At 43.4% G+C, this 20,123-nt stretch overlaps 1 protein-coding gene across 6 annotated transcripts in view; it reads right to left on the bottom strand.

Moving 5' to 3' along the window:
• Nucleotides 1–20,123, bottom strand: part of fat3a (FAT atypical cadherin 3a) — a 224,141-nt gene that overhangs the window by 24,656 nt on the left and 179,362 nt on the right. For all 6 annotated transcript variants that reach the window (XM_036001132.1, XM_036001137.1, XM_036001133.1 and 3 more), the window contains 3 exons: nucleotides 7,782–7,919; nucleotides 4,004–4,147; nucleotides 44–241 (listed from right to left, as the gene is read on the bottom strand). In XM_036001132.1, the coding sequence (XP_035857025.1) occupies nucleotides 44–241; nucleotides 4,004–4,147; nucleotides 7,782–7,919 (480 nt within the window). The remainder of the gene's footprint in view (nucleotides 1–43; nucleotides 242–4,003; nucleotides 4,148–7,781; nucleotides 7,920–20,123) is intronic.

Raw genomic sequence — 20,123 nt, 5'->3', positions numbered from 1 at the left:
GAGTGACTACAGCGGCTCTACATCTGAACGTTAAATACTCTACCTGTATCACAATAACATATTGAGTTGCCAGGTCCCTCCTAAACACTTGATTGGCCACCAGTGTTCCATCTTTCTCCAGCACAAACTCTCCGCCTTCGTTTCCTGTCAGGATGCGGAAGTCAAAGGGCTGGCCGTTGTGGGACGAGTCCTGATCGATGACGGACAACTGAAGGATGCTGGTGCCGATTGGCTTGTTTTCCTGGGGAGGGAACACACCATTAGAAAGACCAACATGTTTGGGGATACATTATGCCTGGTCACAATATTTTTTTGTTTGTTTCGGCATGATGTATTCAAAGAGAACTGAATAGTCATTTAATGTTTAGTACCTTAGAAATACAAAGCCAGAAATGATGCACCTGCTCGTATAATTGAGTCATTGGTATTGACTAACCCTGCCACTTCCTGTGGAGATGTATCATTTTAGTCAGTCCCTCCACAAAATCCTGATGGCAAGATGGCAAGTTGTTTGACTTCAACGAATCCCTTCATTATTAAAGTTTGCTCAGTCCATGCCATTTCCATTTGCAATTTCCTTGCACTTTGCACCCTCCACTGCAGCTCAGCACATACTGTGAACACTGTCCAGGGAAGCAACTTTGGGTGATATCCACTTGATTTGTCTAACTCAGATGATTGAAGCCTCATATTAGCTTCAAATAAACTTTGGAATACTGAGACAGATGAGGCCGGACCAGGACCAAGCAGCAGAGACATGACACGCGACCTATCGCCAATAATATGTGTGCATTAGGTCACAATGGCTTTATTATCATTACAATGACTTTCTAAACTCCTAAAGTCATTAATATAGACCTATCATTTAATTTATTGTATTTGTCTTTTATTTTGCTATTGCCTTGGTATGTTAATGCAGTATGCAAAGTATTAAAGTTTAATATTATAATCATTACAGTTTATTATTATTGTTATTAGTCAAGTCCAGTGTCTATAGTTGAGGTGATGCTGAGACACAGGGTGACTCCAGTCATGGTGGTGAGGAGGAATCAGAATCAGAAACAGAAAAGGTTATTTGCCACTATAAGTACACTTATGTGGAATTTGCCATGGTGAAAGGTGCATACATAAACAAACAAACAAACAAACATATTAAACATGATTATAAAATAAGGAGGAGTATGGAGCAGGAAGCAGCAAAGATACAGGTTTTATATATATATATTATAAATTATATAAAATAGAAATTAAGAGAAGATCCACTAATTAGAAATTTGTTACTTTCAATGGTTAGTTATTGGTAACTGTAGAAGTTAGTGATGTCATTTTCCTGCAGATCTACTGTAGCTCTGCAGTCAGCAATCTGAGGAGCACGGTGTGCAAAATATCAGCAGGATTCTATTTCAGAGTACGCACAAGAACCACCCGCCGTTTACTGCGCCAGAAATCAGGTGTTCTTATAATATGTAATGTGTATGAAAGTGTGCTCCTAGCGTACTTTTATCATATCATAATGACCAGATCATGAAAATATTTCACTGAAGCATTTTGTAAAAGAGAGAGAGAGAGAGAGAGAGAGGGAGGGAGAGAGAGAGAGAGAGAGAGAGAGAGAGAGAGAGGTGGATGCTGTCGGCGAGCCTGTATGGAGATATGGATAACATGATTTATCTGTGTGCCATGTAAACATCATATCCCGAATATGATCAAAAATGGGATAAGCCTCATACCTGCAATATTCATTTCCATGTTAACATACATGATTGAAACAACATGTTAGCTCTGTCTGTGGGTTCAGCCATACTCAGCATCCAGTAACCAGTTTATCTACTAATCGAGTCATAAACATTCTGATAAATAGTGGATGGGTTGTTGGTGAAATAACGTTTAATTAATGAGAACATTATTACTGTGAACAGAGCAGAGAGTCGAACAGAGCTGCTGTCGGCTCCTACTCCTGTGCACATTTACGCATTGTTATCATGCGTTGCATGTCTCACAGAAGAAATAAAAGTACACACGTACAGGATTACGGCTGCTGGCGCCAGTGATTATTACAATTCAAATTCTTCCAAAACATTTTCTACGTGCGCTCTTCATGCGCTCTCATGAAAGGCTGCTGCATCCCAAAGTCCCGGGCTTTACATCAATATATAAATTTACGTTGGTGGCTAAAGCAAAATTTACTTTGTTTCACTATCATCATATTACAGTTATTATTAATCTTACAGAGCCACGCATGGATACATTACCTCATGGCTATGTATACTGCAAACATCTGTGTTTAAAAAAGAAAAATACTATTAATTATTATTAATTAATTATTTGTCTTGCTTTCATTCGCTTCAAAAACAAATGCACAGGTTGGGCCTTTTTACTGACAGTTGCAGTGTGGGTGGCCCATGTCAGGTCCTTGTGGATATTTGCCCCCAGGTAAAGGAATAAGCTAATGAGTACTATTTGAGACTTAAAAACTAGTTGTGACAGAAATAATGATTCATCATTTTCTAAAACCTCATTTTAAAAAGCTTTACACCGTATTTAAAGTATGCTGAGAATATCCCTTATAACCCCTACAGGTGTGTGTGTTCTCACACACACACCTGTGAGTCACTTATTCAGACCAGCGGGACAACGGATGATTTAAATGGGAAGGAGGCCCTGATGTTTGTGCTATGCCACTGCAGTTGGGCTTGTTCTTACCAAACAATTAGAGCCATGATGGCTGAATTTTAGGCAAAGTTTTCTTTAATTCTGTAAATCTTTGTGTTTAGGTCAATTAGTGCAGTGGCCGTTTAGAGTGCATGGCTGTTCAGAACGGGCTGATTGCTTGGTCCCCAGTATTTGTTTTCACAACTTTATTGTGTAAATTTTTACAAACAACATGCGACAGAAAATGCAGTTATAAAACGCTTGGTTCCCAGTATTGCTGCTTGCAGAGTTGTTGAATGGCACGCCCAGTTCTCCAGAACCACTCCTCTGATGGGAAATGTAGTCCATTTATAAAGCACCTTTCTATCTTACGGGACAAAGCGCTTTATATTGACCCATTCACATCCACCGATGGTGACGGAGCCGACATGCAAGGCGCTGGCCCGCTTAACGACACGCCATCAGCTCGCTGCTGCTGCTCATTCACTGAACAGCAAAGACAGAGAGAGGTGACTGTGGCGGCCGCAAGAGAGAGAAGAGAGTTTGGGCTCGCCGGACAATACTGGAGTCTGTTCTACAGAAAGAAAGTCACTAGATTTGTTGCTAATTGCTTTTTTAAGCCCTCTGCTGTACCAACAGGTTCGCACTTCCATCTCGTAAAATAAGGACGCTTGGTCAGGTGCTTTTTGTCGTTGTTATTGACGCTAAAAGTCTCCTTTAGCGTTTTAACTAAATGCGCTTGGTCGGGACTATTGGCGTCCCTTTTGACGCAGTTATGTTAAGGAAAAGGTCGTGGGTGGGCTTACGGTTCCGTGACACGCGGGAAGAACGGGACGGTTGGGTTTAGGAAAAGGTCGTGGGTGGGCTTACAGTTCCGTGATACGCGGGAATAACGGGACGGTTGGGTTTAGGAAAAGGTCGTGGGTAGGCTTACGGTTCTGTGACACATGGGAAGAATGGGACGGTTAAAGAAGAAAGCGACTTTAGGAAACGTGACAAGCGGGACACGAACCCCGGTCTCCTGGGTGAAAGTCCTGTGTTTGACCCATCCACCACCCCAACCAACCTCCCTACGCAGAATTTTGGCCTTACATACTACTCGCTAAACCCCATCTAGCTGCTGCTCTCCCTGCTACGTTCTACAAACACGCTGAAGGACGCCTTTTTCGTCGCTTCAGACGCTGACAGCCACTGACAGCCACTGTCCAAACGTCCGTATTTTACTAGTTCGGAGTGAGAACGGGTTGGCTGTACACTCCCCGCCACCGCCGCTGTACAGAGCCTCGCAACAGTGTGCTGCATGTGACGTTGTCTTTTGCGCATAGTTAGATATCATATCAATGGTTAGGTTTACCTGTATGACAGTGGTGAGGTTGGCGGGGGAGAAGGTGGGCGGGTTGTCATTGATGTCAGAGATATCAATGTTGACCATCACAGTGGAGGACATGGCTGGGACTCCACTATCCAGAGCTCTGACGGCCAACGAGTAGCTGGGAACCTACAAGGACAGACACAATGGAAGATATATAAACCATGAAAAAATAAAACAAAAACATATATAATGGATATAACACCTGTGATGTCACCCTTAGGTATCTGAAGGCATGTTCAGCAGCTTGATTTCTAGGCTGAGGTTGGTTTAACAGATTTTTAGTGGTATTAAATTGAATTGAATGGATAGAGGATGTCATGTTTATCACTTTTAAAACAATGCTGGACAACAACAGGAACATGTAATCTTTGTCCTGATGGTGGCAGTAGAGGACAGGCTGTGTACCTGTAGGCCAGCAAGCCTATCATCATCTTGGCTAATAATATGTTGGATTAATTTTTTTTTTAAAGAAAAACATTTAAAAAAAAAAAGATTAAACAGTTTGGTGGTCCTCGTGCAGTAACTTAGAGGACCCCCTGTTGAAGAAACTAGTTTGTCTAACCTGGAGATTTGTTTCTAACCTATCTGATCTTCTGACTCCCAACACTGTTTTTATGATGCTACTGATTTTCAATATCTTAGCAATTATCTGGGAGAGCACAGTGTTATTATGGATAGAGACAGAGTTTGCCTTAGTTGCCCTAGAGCAAGGCACCAAACCCCTAACTGCTCGGGTGCCTGTCAGTGGGCAGCCCCCTCACTCTGACATCTCTGCATTAGTGCATGGATAGATGCATGTGCATGTGTGTGTATTTTAGGCCTGTGTGTAATATGTTAAAACAAAGTATCAACAGAGTGAAAAACGTGTAATTTCCCCTTGGGGGATCTATAAAGTATGTCTTCTTCATCTCATGGTTACATTATGAACTATATCATTAGCTACAGTATATATATTAAAAGGTGACGATATATCAATGTTGTGTCCACAGCTTGTCCTCACTGGCCCCGAGTGGCAGAGACAAGGTTTCCTCCATTCACGGATCACAGTTTCAGATTATAGAATAAAGTGCTTGTGTATGTGGTTGTCTGAGGAGAGTTCAAGTTCACACACACACACACACACACACACACACACACACACACACACAAATCATTCTTGTTCCCTTGGATATTTTGTCTGTATCTCCATATTGCTTTATAACAAAGAGCTAATGAAGCATGCGGAGAAGAAATGCGAAAGCAACAAACAATATTCTGCTGCCTGGCACATATGAAAAATAAACCTCAGTAGTAAACAGCTATGACCTGTTTAGCAGAGAGAAAGGGGGGGAAGGGGAACCAGTATTAAAATGAGAGAAGGAAACATATGTAAAAACACACACTAACCCTACACACACACACACACACACACACACACACACACACACACACACACACACACACATATACACACATACACACACACACACACACACACACACACACACACACACAGAAAGCTGCTGCTCTCTGTGTGATAACCCCAAACTCACTTTCATCATCCAAAAGCTTTGATCCCCCACACGTCCCTGCACTCTTTCTGAGCACGCTCAGACGGCTCATCGACCGCACTCTTGAATACTTTATGATGGGAATATGAACATTTCTGAAGTTTTCAAGCAGTGCGGAAGAGAAGGAAACGAGGAAGAAGCAGAAGATGAGGAAGAAAGAAGAAGGCTGAGTAGGGGGGAAGCAGGCAGGGGTGTTCATGTCTTCCATCTTTTTTCCTGCTAAAGATGAAAGAGCTGATATGCAGAGCTGCTTTGTGCACGTGTTTTACTATTCAAGTGTGATTAGTTGCCATGTGGTCAGGGATCCATCTCCCTGGGCTCTCATCTCGGCCAACGGGCTCCTTCATCCCATCAGAGATGGCCTACACGCACTACAGCAGCTCAGTTCACTGGCTGTTGATGCTGCAGGCAGACGCTCAGCTGATACCTACAGTCATCACATCTGCCTGGGCTGTACCAGGGCCGCTGATACCTACAGTAGAGCTTTAATCGGGCCTTAAAAGTTCGGCCCGACAAGGCCCGAGCCCGACAGAATTCGGCCCGAGCCCGACAAGTACATTTTGATTGACAGATTTTTAAAAGCCAGAACCCGTTTACAGCCCGACTGTACAAAAGGCCGTCTATCAGCAGTGATTAGAGTGCATGTCGGAAAATAGCGCGGATACGCGCTTTACACCGCGAGCGGGCACACGCACCACTCGGCGGAAAAGGGAGAGAAAGAAAAAAGAGACTGCGCCGCACGCACACAGCTCTTTTGTCTTTCGTCAAGAATGAGTCATTTATACTTTTTTTAACATAATTTATTCATGACTAACGTAGGCTATAGGCCACTTGGAAGTTGGAACAAAGAAATAAAATAAGTCCTCCAGAAGCCAGTCTCCGTTTCACCTCCTCAGCATCCATTTTCACGCTATTCAAAACGCTTCACCTGACCACTCATTTACTGCGCAACTCGGAGCGCAAGCTCGAGCCCGGCCCGAGCCTGTGTAACATGATAGAAATTAAGACAAAGGCAAAGATTAAGGCAAAGATCTTCAGCTCTAACCTACAGTCATCGCATCTGTCTGGGCTGTACCAGGACCGCTAATACCTACAGTTATCACATCTGTCTGGGCTGTACCAGGGCCACTGATACTTACAGTTATCACATCTGTCTGGGCTGTACCAGGGCCGCTGATACCTACAGTCATCACATCTGTCTGGGCTGTACCAGGGCCGCTGATACCTACAGTCATCGCATCTGTCTGGGCTGTACCAGGGCCGCTGATACCTACAGTCATCACATCTGTCTGGGCTGTACCAGGGCCACTGATACCCACAGTCATCGCATCTGTCTGGGCTGTACCAGAGCCGCTGATACTTAAAGTCATCACATCTGTCTGGGCTGTACCAGGACTGCTAACATGCGGCAGGAGCTCATATCAGTTGAATGAAACACAAAGGAAGAAGCTAGCTTTTTAGTTGACCATGTACAGCTTGGCTGCTGCAAGCTGAATTATTTCATGAGAATAGTGCTCATTAATCCAAGACTGTTGCAGTTATTTCCATATAACTTTAGAGTTGGGTTCTGATGGTTCCACTTTCAGGTTGGTAAATATGCATATTCCCTGAGCTAGCATGCTAACCAATCTCTTATCATATATGTATATATATATATATATATATATATATATATATATATATATATATATATATATATATATACATATATTTATATTTTTTTTTTTTTTTTTTTTTTTTTAACCTATTGTTAAAATAGGTTATTGTTTTTAACCTACTTCTTCTATTATCACGGGGGAATGTGCTTAACATTCAGGTTGAACTGTCGCTGCGGGTGATTGTATCAGCTGTAACTAATGAACGTCAAAGCTGTAGGAAACTTGCAAAAAGGCCTAAATCAAACTGTGCTGTAATCTAGTTAATGTGGACTGTGAAAGCCAATTTAGGTTTTCAGAGTCTTACTGAATAGGATAACCTAAATCCTAAATGTCTTGAATCAGGATATTCACTATGTGGAGCTAATAGGTTGTGAAACATAAGCTACAGCTGTCATTTTAATTGAATATACATATTTCCCTATATTTAACACTAACAGTACATGTCCTCTGCTGCTCCTCTAATGTCCTGCTTATATCTGTTAACGTGTGTGTGTGTGTGTGTGTGTGTGTGTGTGTGTGTGTGTGTGTGTGTGTGTGTGCGTGTGTCCTCACTGTCTCCCGGTCCAGTGGCTTGTTGACCTTGATGACCCCCCGGAGTGGGTCCATGAAGAAGTGCTCGTCTCGGTCTCCACTGATGATGGAGTAGAGGACAGCTCCATTCAGCTGACTGTCAACGTCCTCTGCTACCAGCTGAAAACACACACAAACACACAGAGGCAGGGGGAGTGACTATTTTACAGTCGCACATTTTGACCAACTGTCCCTGCCGTCTTATCCTTTATATATTGATATTTTTCATCCATATATCACCAATTCCTAATAATTTGTACAAATATGAGCCAAATGTCTCCTCTGCCAACCTGTCAGCACACATAGGTATATATGGGTTACATGGAGTCCATTATGAAGTCCATTATGAAGCTCATTATGAAGTGACTCGACCCAACCCAAACAACTTTTCATGTGATCACAATAGTCTGTGTGCTCAGGCGAAAACATTGCCTGAAATGGGCCGGAATTTAACAGTACTGAATACCGGCACTTCTGATTTTTGTCCACATGAATACCCTTATTTCTTACAGCGTACCGCCACCACCCTCTCTGTAAACACATAGCCAGCTTAACACTGAGAAAACAGCGCTGAAAATGTCCTTGTCAACATAGACCATTGTATTGGATAAACATATTATTGTAAACCTGGTCACAAGAGTAGGCTATTGAGCCACTGTGCTGCTGCCTGACACAGGAGCACAGCCCACGGCTGGAGCATGATATCTGTTTACCACGGCGGTCACCAAATCCTGCACAAAGAGCGCCTCTTCAACCCCTGTACTTAGGACACAGCCGTATACAGCTGTGGAAGGGAGAACTACCAACAAAAAAAACCTCCCCAACAACCGAGTGTACAACTGAATAACAGATTTGCTCCACTGCAGCAGGACCTGGATTATGTCTCATTGTCACACAGCAGTGTAAGGACTGAGAGTAACTCAATAAGTAAAAAGCTACAGTGAAAGCTAACGACTAGGCCTCAAACTCTGATTGTAGGTGACTGCTGTAAGAGATGTAACAAGCACGTTCAGTAAAAACATTAAAATACTCTGCTTTCCCAAAGACATGGTATCTGATACATCCTGTCCTGCATATCGTGGCAGCACACCTACTGTAACAGTGAAGAACATTATACTGCATACAGAGTCAAAGGATGTTATAAAGCAACAGTCTAAAGTGCTGAAATTGGACTTTATTGATTCAGCAGATTGTTGGCACTGAACAAATGCTTTCAGCTGCATGTACCGTCCATTCACTGCATTTTATTGACAATTTCAACATTTTCTGGGACCCCAGACATCTTTCTAAGGCAGATGGACTTTTCCTTAACAAGTCAGGAGTAAAGCTGTTCACCTCTAACCTACTTTATTTCCTGCGTCACCTATCTGCTCCCTCGACCAAGGACACAAGACAAGAGGAATCTAAACAGAAGAAAGACATAACGAACCACGGCAAAAATCCACCAAAGCCCCCACACGAGGAGATGTTTGCCCATGGGAGACCAGAGCCGAGATGAGAAATCTAAAAAACCCTCTACCCCCCTTCAACCCCCCATCTATCCCCCTCACCAACACCAACACCTTTGAGGATCCATCTCCTTTACCGCCCCATATATTCAAATTTGTTTGTTTATTAGGATGTATGAGATGTATTATCTCGTTTTCGAGGGGGTCCCCATACCCCACCCATGCCACCGCTCTCTCTACTCACCCTTTCCCCTCTTTCCCCTTACCCCTGTTGGAGTTCACTGATCAGATGAAGGAGCTGGTTACTGCTGGAACCAAATTTACCACCCTCCCTTTTCCCATCATTCCCCCCCGGCGTCCACCTGCCCCAGTTTTGACACAATCACCAAGCTCTAACTGCAGAGACGTGCAGGTAGGCAAGCTAGGCAATGCCTACCCTGCCAAAATTCAAACATAAAAATGTTCATTCATTCAATCATTTTATTTAATAAACTTGTATTTGTATTTTTACTGTTTATTCTTGTTATTTATATTTTGCAATGTGTGTGTTATTCCAATTGTTTAGACGTTACGATGAGAAATGTAGCAGTTACACATAATCAAATACAAAAAAATGGTAGAATAAGCAGTGCTTTTACTGTCCATTCATTGCGGACGACAAGCGAAAAATCCATGTTGCGCATGCGCACTTCAATACTGTATTCTTCAACATGTACGGCAAAAAAGTACAACTCTGCTGTGCCTTTGCACGTAAATGTGTTATGGCAGTAATCATCTCCGTTACGTATCAAACATGGACCACTTAAAATCGAGATATTACTGGACATTTGCGCAGGTAACATCATTACACCAGCTACATTGTAAGCGTAATCCCCGCGAAATTCAAAGTCAAAATGACAGCAGCAGTGTCCGCCTATATCACAGAGTTGAGGAATTTCTCCATGCTCAATTTTAATTAAAAAAAGGAGTTAATAGGAAGAGGGAGGTCTATGCCAGCCTTAGATGGACTACTGCAGCAAAAGGGACAAAAAATTGTCAGATTGTTTCAAACAGACTGGTATGGAAGAAAAGATTGGCTATGTGGCTGTGCTAACAGTCAGCGGCTGTACTGCTATCCCTGCCTGCTTTTTTCAACGAGTCAGACTGTTTGGACTTCAATGGGATACTGTAATTTGAACAACCTGCCCGCAGCTTTAACCAAGCATGAAAAGTCATCAGCTCACATCCAGTGTCAAATTACTCTAAAAACCTTCGGTAAATCTCGGATCGACATTGCACTCGTAGAGCAAAGGAAGCTGAATATAACCTACCACAATGAAAAGGTAAAGGTATTGAAGGATCTGATAAATGCGACCTGCTTCCTTACAACAGAAAATGCTTTTAACACGCTAACATTAGCCTCACCAAACATCAGGTCTTCGGCAGGAAAATCTTTTTTAATCAATGATTTTATTATTAAGCACAATCTTGATTTAATGTTTTTAACTGGAACTTGGCTAGACAAAAATAGCAGTGCATCTGTTGTTATTGAGTCAGCTCCTCCTAACTTCACTTTTATGAGTGAGAATAGAATGAATAAGAAAGGAGGTGGAGTCGCCATTTTGTTTAATGACTCATTCCAATGTAAGCAGAAATTTTATCGAAATGTTGCTTCTTTTGAATATGTGGCTCTTCAGCTGAGGTTCTCCCCTTACGCCGAAAAACACACCACACGCGGAAACGCCGTGAGTCGCCAGGAAGAAGAATTCGTGCCCGATCGTGCGCTGGACTGTTTAACCCTCTGCACCCTGTATTTTTGACAGCTCATGGTCCGTCTGGTTTTATTTTCTATAAAAGCTTGTAAAACATCAACCTGTATGTATAGGAATGTAAAAAAAGGTTGTGGGACCATAAAGACAAATAAATAAATAAAACAGAACATAATTCTCACAGATATGTATTGATATCACACACAGAGCAATTAAAGCTAAGCCAATCTCCTGTCTACCACACTTCTCATATGTCTTGGGAAACAAACTGTGAAGAAATAAACAGTATAACTTATACAGTTGACAAAATATCTACATTTATAGGCGCATTTCTCTGCGCTGGTCACAAAGTGATCCTTCCCAAATTGACCTATATGTAGGATATTACTACAAACATTCCTGCTCCTATGTCGTGTCCTTTTGTTTTTTATAAAGGCTGTTTTATGCTTCTGCGTCGACGGCATTCCTCCACAGACCCCTCTGCGTTGACGCCAACCCCTCTCCAAGCCCTCCGCCGTAGCTCGATGTGCACCTCAAAAAATGTGTAACTTCGCGTCGAGGCGACGCAGACTGCAAGGACTGTGATTGGTCAACTCGTCCTGTGTGTTGATAGACTACTGTGGGGAGTAGCAACATGCTAGTTCACTGACATAAACTGCAAATAAACTCAGACATATTTGGTTACAATGACGGGGTTATCCGTTTGTGTCTATACGTCAGTAACGTTTTGAAATTAGCACTTTGCCAGCAAGCAGTACTTTGTGGGCAGTTGTGCTAAAGTTTGCTTGCTAACATACATAAACTGTCTAGCAGACACCTCGCAAATGACCTCAGACTTATCACCCCCTAGCGTTATGGCAGTGAAATGCACCACGATGCAAAGCAACGCCGACGCAGAACTTCGAAAGGGTCACACCGGAGAAGCGACGCCGTAGGAGCGACGCTGTAGCTACGGCATGGAGTTGATGCAGAAGCATGAAACAGCCTTAAGTCTCGCATTGCCAGATCTCCACAGCGCATCGTAAGCTGGCTGAGTGGTCAAAGCAGCGGCTGTTTCATTTCCTATACATTTTTCACAATAAAAATCGTTTTTTGTTTTGTTTTTATTATGAAGCAGCCAAATCAGGAAATGTTGGGTTTCATGAGCAGACAACTCCTAAGCGAACATGAAATGTAAAATAAAGCAGATATAATATAAAAACTAAACTTCAGCAGCTCTGCTCTGTTCACAGTTATATTTTCCTCATTGATTATACTTGATTTCACCCACAACCCATCTACTAATCAGAATGTTGATTTTTATGACTTAATCTGCGGATTAACCACTGGTGGTTACATTGCTATAGCTGAACATATGGAGCTTGCATTTTGTTTGAATCATGTGTGTTTACGTGGATATGATCTATTCCGGTTATGAGGTTTATCGGTAAACACGTCAAATTTAACAAACAGTAGCCTTATCAGTAAACACAATTTGATCTCAAGGTGATCCCGGGAGAAAGTGCCTAAGTGTTGTAAATTCAACGAATATTCTACGTATTTATTTCTTTGTGTAAAGGACATTTTTTCATATTGTCCCAGCCTGTAATGCTATAGACGAAATCAGCTGCTTAGATGCCCACGAACAACGGCATTATTCCTTATCATTCATTTCCCTCCATATTGCTTTATTTTAGTGCAGTTCTGTTTAGCTTTCATGGCCATAATAAGAGATCAGCTGATCTCAACCGCTTCAGCGGGCGGGTGTTCTGACCCATAATCCTTTACAAACTGTTTTCTAGTAGGCTAGTTTCTTTCTTTGTGTAAAAGACATTGTGTTGGTTTGTCTGATGTTACGTGCCGCTGCAGATAAAGTCAGCTGATGAGTGCCGCACACAGTTAGGCTATTTCTTACTCCATATCAGTCATTTCCCTTAGTATTGCTTTTATTTTCGTGCAGTTCTTTTGAATAACACAGCTTTCATGGAGAGAACAGTTCAGTAGTACAGACGTGTATCCCTCAGCTGTACCTTAAAGCATTAAAACAAAAATCTGTCTATCAGGGTTTTACAAAATGCTTAGGAGGCGCGCTCTGTCATACAGTAGACCACATATCAAATATAATAAGAACAGCTGATTTCTCAGGCCATTAAATCACTTCAGTATCCATATCACTGCTCCCCCTGGTGGATAGATAAACCATTGCAACTAGTTTTCCACACAACGCTTAGAGGCGTTATTTTCCAGCCACGGCCCGGCCAAGGACCAGTCACGGAGGGAGGGGGAAATTTAGATGGCTTCATCTGTACATCGCTTCTCATGTGAAAAGTTTTCCTGCAGCTTTTGACCCAAGCACAGTGTTGTCTTCTCACGTTGACATCAATTGTCTGGTCCACTCCTTCAATACACATTGCTCTTCCGATTTGGATGAAGTGGCTCCAAGTAAAATGAGACTCGTTCCCTCCGTCAACTCATCACCCTGGTTAAATGACTTAAATCTCTGTTTACGGCGTAAATCTCGAAGGGCTGAACGACAGTGGAAATCCACCAAGATCCATGTTCAATGGCTCTATCACAAAGACCTATTAACTGAGTTCAACAATATGGTTAAGGAGGCGAGGGCATCTTACTTTGCTAACCTTATTTCCTCCAGTAAATGTAATCCTAAAGTCCTGTTTGACACCATCAACAATATTGTCATTCCTGCTCCCCCTGAAGTTCCAGTGTTTAGGACTGCAGTGACGTCCTCTATTTCTTTGTGAATAAGATTAGAAATGTCAGCATCATCTGATACTCTATATTCTGTTCATCTAACTCGGCCATCAATTTTGAACTGTTTCTCTCCTATTTCCCTGCAAGACCTTACTGATCTAGGGTCTCATTTCAGGGCAACAACACCATCAGACTTATTTCCCACTTTTATTCTCCCTTCACTGGAAATTTTGGACATTCTGGTCAAAGGTGCGCTCACCTTTGCTCACGCAGCGAAACGCCGGAGGAGAGGGAAACGGGCCGGTGCGCTGGTGCGTCTCCGCCAGCGAGGATCACGCACACCGTTACCTGGAATATTCCTCTCCAATGTGCGCTCTCTGCCCAACAAAGTGGAGGAATTACAACTGCTGTTGGGGGGAAACAGGGACTTTTCGTCATCTGTGGAATAATACCGGACTCTGCGCTGCAGCTGGCAGGCTTCCAGCTTTTCAGAGCGGACAGAGACACGGACCTCTCTGGCAAAACTAAAGGTGGAGGAATCTGTTTCTGCATCAACAGCGGTTGGTGCAAAGACGTGACAGTGATCCAGCAGCATTGTTCTCCTGACCTGGAGTATTTCACCATAAACTGTAAGCCTTTTTATTCACCCCGTGAGTTCCATTCATTCATTCTGGTCGGTGTTTACATCTCACCGCAGGCCAACGTGCAGGACGCGCAGCGCATGCTTGCCGACCAGATACTGTGTGTGGAGCGGACCAACCCGGACTCCCTAGTTATTGTCCTTGGTGACTTTAATAAAGGGAACCTCACTCATGAACTCCCTAAATACAGACAGCATATTAAATGCCCGACCAGAGAGGAGAACATTCTGGATCACTGTTACACCACAGTCAGGGATGCTTATCACGCCGTCCCCCGTGCCGCACTGGGGCACTCTGACCACGTCATGGTCCACCTGATCCCCGCCTACAGGCAGAAACTAAAGCTCTGAAAACCTGTAGCGAGGACATCAAGGAAGTGGACCAGTGAGGCTGTGGAGGATCTCCAGTCGTGTTTGGATTGTACTGACTGGGATGTGTTCAGGACTTCTACCAACAGTCTGGATGAGTACATCATACATGACGTCATACATCAGCTTCTGTGAGGACTGCTGTGTTCCATCAAGCACCAGGGTGAGTTACAACAATGACAAACCCTGGTTCACAGCCAAACTCAGAAGGTTAAGGCTGGCCAAGGAAGACTCGTTCAGGAGTGGGGACAAAGACAGATTTAAAGAGTCGAAGTACAAGTTTAACAAGGCAGTGAAGGAGGCTAAACGACGGTACTCTGAGAAGCTCCAACGACAGTTCTCAGCTAATGACTCTGCGACTGTCTGGAAAGGACTTAGGCAGATCACCAACTACAAGCCTAAAACCCCCCACTCCTTCAATGACCGACACCTAGCCAACGACCTGAACGAGTACTACTGTCGATTTGAAAGACAAAAGGACAGTCCTGACACCATCCCCCACGACACCTCCCTACAGCTACAGCCACTGTGCATCACCTCCACCTCCCCCACCTCAGCAGGGGCCTGGGCCCCCCCACCAATGCCCTCCTTAAAGGTCCCCTCCACCTCCACCCCCCCTCCCACCTCAGTGACGACTCTCTCCATTCACGAGAGGGACGTCAACAGACTCTTTAGGAGACAGAATCCCAGGAAAGCTTCTGGACCGGATGCTGTCTCCCTATCCAGCTTGAAGCACTGCGCTGACCAGCTGTCTCCAGTGTTTACAGACATTTTTTAACACTTCACTGGAGACATGTCACGTGCCAGCCTGCTTCAAGACCTCAACCATAATCCCTGTCCCCAAGAAGCCAAGGACCACAGGACTTAATGACTTCAGACCCGTCGCCCTGACCTCTGTGGTTATGAAGTCCTTTGAGCGCCTTGTGCTTTCACACCTCAAAGCCATCACTGACCCCCTCCTGGACCCCCTGCAGTTTGCCTACAGAGCCAATAGGTCTGTAGATGATGCAGTCAACCTGGCCCTCCACTACATCCTCCGGCACCTGGACTCCGCAGGAACCTACGCCAGGATCCTGTTTGTGGACTTCAGCTCTGCCTTCAACACCATCATCCCGGCTCTGCTTCAGGAGAAACTCTCCCAGCTTGGTGTGCCTGACTCCACCTGCAGGTGGATCACTGACTTCCTGTCTGACAGGATGCAGCATGTGAAGCTGGGGAAACACGTCTCCGACTCACAGACCATCAGCACCGGATCCCCCCAGGGCTGTGTTCTTTCTCCTCTGCTCTTCTCCCTGTACACCAACAGCTGCACCTCCAGTCACCAGTCCGTCAAGCTTCTGAAGTTTGCGGACGACACCTCCCTCATCGGACTCATCTCTGATGGAGACGAGTCCGCCTACAGGTGGGAGGCTGACCACCTGGTGACCTGGTGCAAGCAAAACAACCTAGAGCTCAACGCTCTAAAGACAGTGGAGATGGTTGTGGACTTCAGAAAGAACCCAGCCCCACCTGCCCCCATCACCCTCTGTGGCTCCACAATTGACACTGTGGAGTCTTTCCGCTTCCTGGGAACTACCATCTCCCAGGACCTCAAGTGGGAGCTGAACATCAGCTCCCTCGTGAAGAAAGCACAACAGAGGATGTACTTCCTGCGGCAGCTGAAGAAATTCAACGCCACCAGGACTCTGAAGCATGCTGGAAAGATTGTGGCTGACCCCTCCCACCCCGGACACAAGCTCTTTGAGCCACTCCCCTCTGGCAGGAGGCTGAGGTCCATCAGGACCAAAACCTCACACCACATAAACAGTTTTTTCCCCTCCGCCACTAGCCTTATTAACAAGGCGCGGAATCCATCCTGACTCTCTCCACACCCCACTGTAAATACTCTGTACCTACTGTACCTACTCTGTACCTACTCTGTACCAACTCTGTACCTACTCTGCTGTAGCGTTCCTTTTTACTACTGTTTAACTTATTTTACTATTTATTTAATTTAATTTTATCGTTATTAATACATACTGTGTGTATATGTTTATACTTATATTGATTATATTCTTTTTATCCTTCTTATATTTGTATGTGTGACATGCTCCAACAACACCATGACAAATTCCTCGTATGTGCAACGTACTTGGCAATAAAGCCCTTTCTGATTCTGATTCTGATTTATAAAACGTGTACGTACGCCCAAAAGCCAAAAATGGCATACGCCAAAAAAAAAAATCTGATTTATAAAACCGTGCGTACGCACATCTGTAAGCAACGTTCCCTTTATAAATGACAGATTACCCACAAGTGTGCGTACGTGAATCAGCCTCTTATCCCGCCCTGTGCACGCCCATTTTTAACTATAAATACTCAATGCAAAGCACCTCATGAATGCTGATCAGTATATTTGAACCTGGCAGATGTTCTTTCGTTACGCTGAATCATGTCGACTGGCGGGGAAAAAGCAAAAAACTTCTCAGACGCTAGGGAATTGCTGCAAATTAAATTATAATTTTGGCCTGTTCACGGATAGTGTAGGGAAACCTGATCTATAGACTACTTATATTAATAATACCTTCCAAAACGGCAGGCAAAACGATTGAGCGAGAGCTTAACGACTGTATTTCCAGACATTTGATGATATATGCACAGTATTAAAGACAGATATTTAGTTATTTACACTGTGTTCTGCCATTATCTAATGCTAGGGTATTTGATGCTATCATGTATTCCATGCAGTCGGGCCATCTCCTCCTCCTGTGCTCCGTTAGGGGACAATGTGACAGAGACAGCGCTGATTAAATATTAAGAACACATTTTTATTTAAGATGTGGGTTGGATTTTACAAGGTGTTTATGGAGCAATTATCACTCAGTACAAGCACAAATAACACTGCTGGATTTAATCTATATATGGAGTGAGAAAAATGTGCGTGAGGCATCAATACTTGAAAATATTAAGGGTAATCGTTATTCCCACATTTACTTTCTGTAGTCTGACTTCAGTTCGTCACCTCACCATCTGCGTCGCCAATTCCCATTGTCTCCAAAATGTGCGTACGCATGGGTCAGAGTTTGTTTTTTATAAATCACAACCTTTGCGTGGGAAGTGGCGTAAGCACATTTTCAGCCCTGTTTTGTGCGTACGCCAAGTTTATAAATGAGACCCCTGGTGAGCAGTATGAAACCTTCCTTGAGCCCTGTAGATTATAAGAACTTCCTTACTTATAATGTCCTGGGCCCTATTGGTCTATGTTTGGTCTCTATTATCAATAGCTCTTAGCAATCTGGTTGTGTCCTATCATATTGTAAACATGCAGGTGTTCAGCCACTTTTTTTAATTTAAAAAAAAAAATAAAAAATGTTGAGAAAGTCATTGCTAAACATCTCACTGCTGTCTTGGCTACACACACCATTTTAGACAAATGTCAGTCTGGTTTCCGTCAGAAACACTCAACTGAAACAGCTCTCCTCAGAGTGTCCAATGATTTAATGATGTCTTCTGGTGTGGGTGAATGCTCTGTTTTGGTGATGCTGGATCTTAGAACAGCTTTTGATACTGTGGATCACAACATCTTGATTGAAAGGCAGTGGGTGGGTGTCTCTAGGTGTGCCCTGGACTGGTTCTCCTTCTATCTCTCGGATAGAAGTTTTTCTGTGACACTTGGTCCCTTTGTGTCTGAAACTGCTGCCCTTTCCTGTGGGATGCTTCAGGGTTCTGTGTTAGGTCCTATTTTATTTGCATTGTATATGCTTCCTCTATGCCATTTAATTATCCAATTTAAAGGTATCTCTTATCACTGTTACATTAATGATATCCAGTTGTATGTCTCTGTTAAGCCTGATGAGACACAATTTACTGCCTGCCATTAAAGGACAATTCCGGCGCAAAACGAACCTAGGGGTTATTAACAGATGTGTACCCACTCTGTCGCTCTCTGGGACATGTTTTCATGCTAATCAAATTAGTTTTTAGCTTGAAAGACGCTAGCGCGGACTGCCGATTAGCTTACAACACTAGTATTCGGGGCACAGGGAACGTAAAAACAAATCGCTATTTATACCACTAAAAAGGCTCGAAATATCACCAAACTTAAATGGTAGCATAATGAGGGTCCCTAAATGTTAACCGAAGCATTGAGAACTTTGTAAGTGTACAGACAGTTTATTGAACGAAGAGCTGCGGGAGCTCCGTGAAAGGGCTACGAGAGAGAGAGAGCTACCAGTAGTCATTGCCGCAACACAGCTACTTCGGGAAACTGGTGGTGTACCTGCAGACATTGTGACGCTATGGCCACCGAACAGGAGTGTCTGTGTTGCAAGGAGTGGGACCTGTTGCGTCGCGATGCCCAAGAGACGCAGTGTTTTGTACAGTCTGAAGATTTCCCCTTTGTGATAAACAGGGCTGTACTTGAAACTTTTTCAGCGACCCAGACCGGAGGGACCAGATGGACAGTTATCCACTGAGTAAGTACACTAGACAAGTTATGCAGAGTGCAATTATTTCAGATATATTGAGCAAATTGCTTTTGATTTTAGTTTGCATCGCCAGCTGTAAGTCATGACTGGTTTCCAAGACGGCAGCGGCATGTAAACATGAACGTGAGTGTCTTTATAATCTATCTTTTCAATAAACTGTCTGTACACTTACAAAGTTCTCAATGCTTCGGTTAACATTTAGGGACCCTCATTATGCTACCGTTGAAGTTTGGTGATATTACGAGCCTTTTTAGTGGTATAAATAGCGATTTGTTTTTACGTTCCCTGTGCCCCGAATACTAGTGTTGTAAGCTAATCGTTGGTCCGCGCTAGCCTCTTTCAAGCTAAAAACTCATTTGATTAGCATGAAAACATGTCCTAGAGAGCGACAGAGTGGGTACGCATCTGTTAATACCCCCTAGGTTTGTTTTGCGCCGGAATTGTCCTTTAAGGACTGGATAGACAAACAACATTTTACAGTTCAATGCAGGTAAGACGTATTATTGCTCCAGATAGCATTGCTTCCAAGGTTGCTTGGTAGTTCGGGACCCTTTCTTCAGCTGTACAGTCAAAATGTAGACATCTTGGTTTTATATTTGATCATATGTATTTTGATCAACATATCAAATCATTAATCCATATATGTTTCTTACAACATTTTACAGTTCAATGCAGGTAAGACGTATTATTGCTCCAGATAGCATTGCTTCCAAGGTTGCTTGGTAGTTCGGGACCCTTTCTTCAGCTGTACAGTCAAAATGTAGACATCTTGGTTTTATATTTGATCATATGTATTTTGATCAACATATCAAATCATTAATCCATATATGTTTCTTTCAAATAACAAACTGACAAACTCAGAGCTGTTGTATCTCAATATGAGCTTGAGATGATCATTCACGATTTCATATCATCCCAGCTTGACTACTGCAACTCCCTTTTCACCTGCCTCAGCAAGTCGT

Source organism: Sander lucioperca, chromosome 5 (assembly GCF_008315115.2).
Source record: "Sander lucioperca isolate FBNREF2018 chromosome 5, SLUC_FBN_1.2, whole genome shotgun sequence".
Taxonomy (NCBI): domain Eukaryota; kingdom Metazoa; phylum Chordata; class Actinopteri; order Perciformes; family Percidae; genus Sander; species Sander lucioperca.
This window is presented reverse-complemented; position numbering and strand designations above follow the sequence as displayed.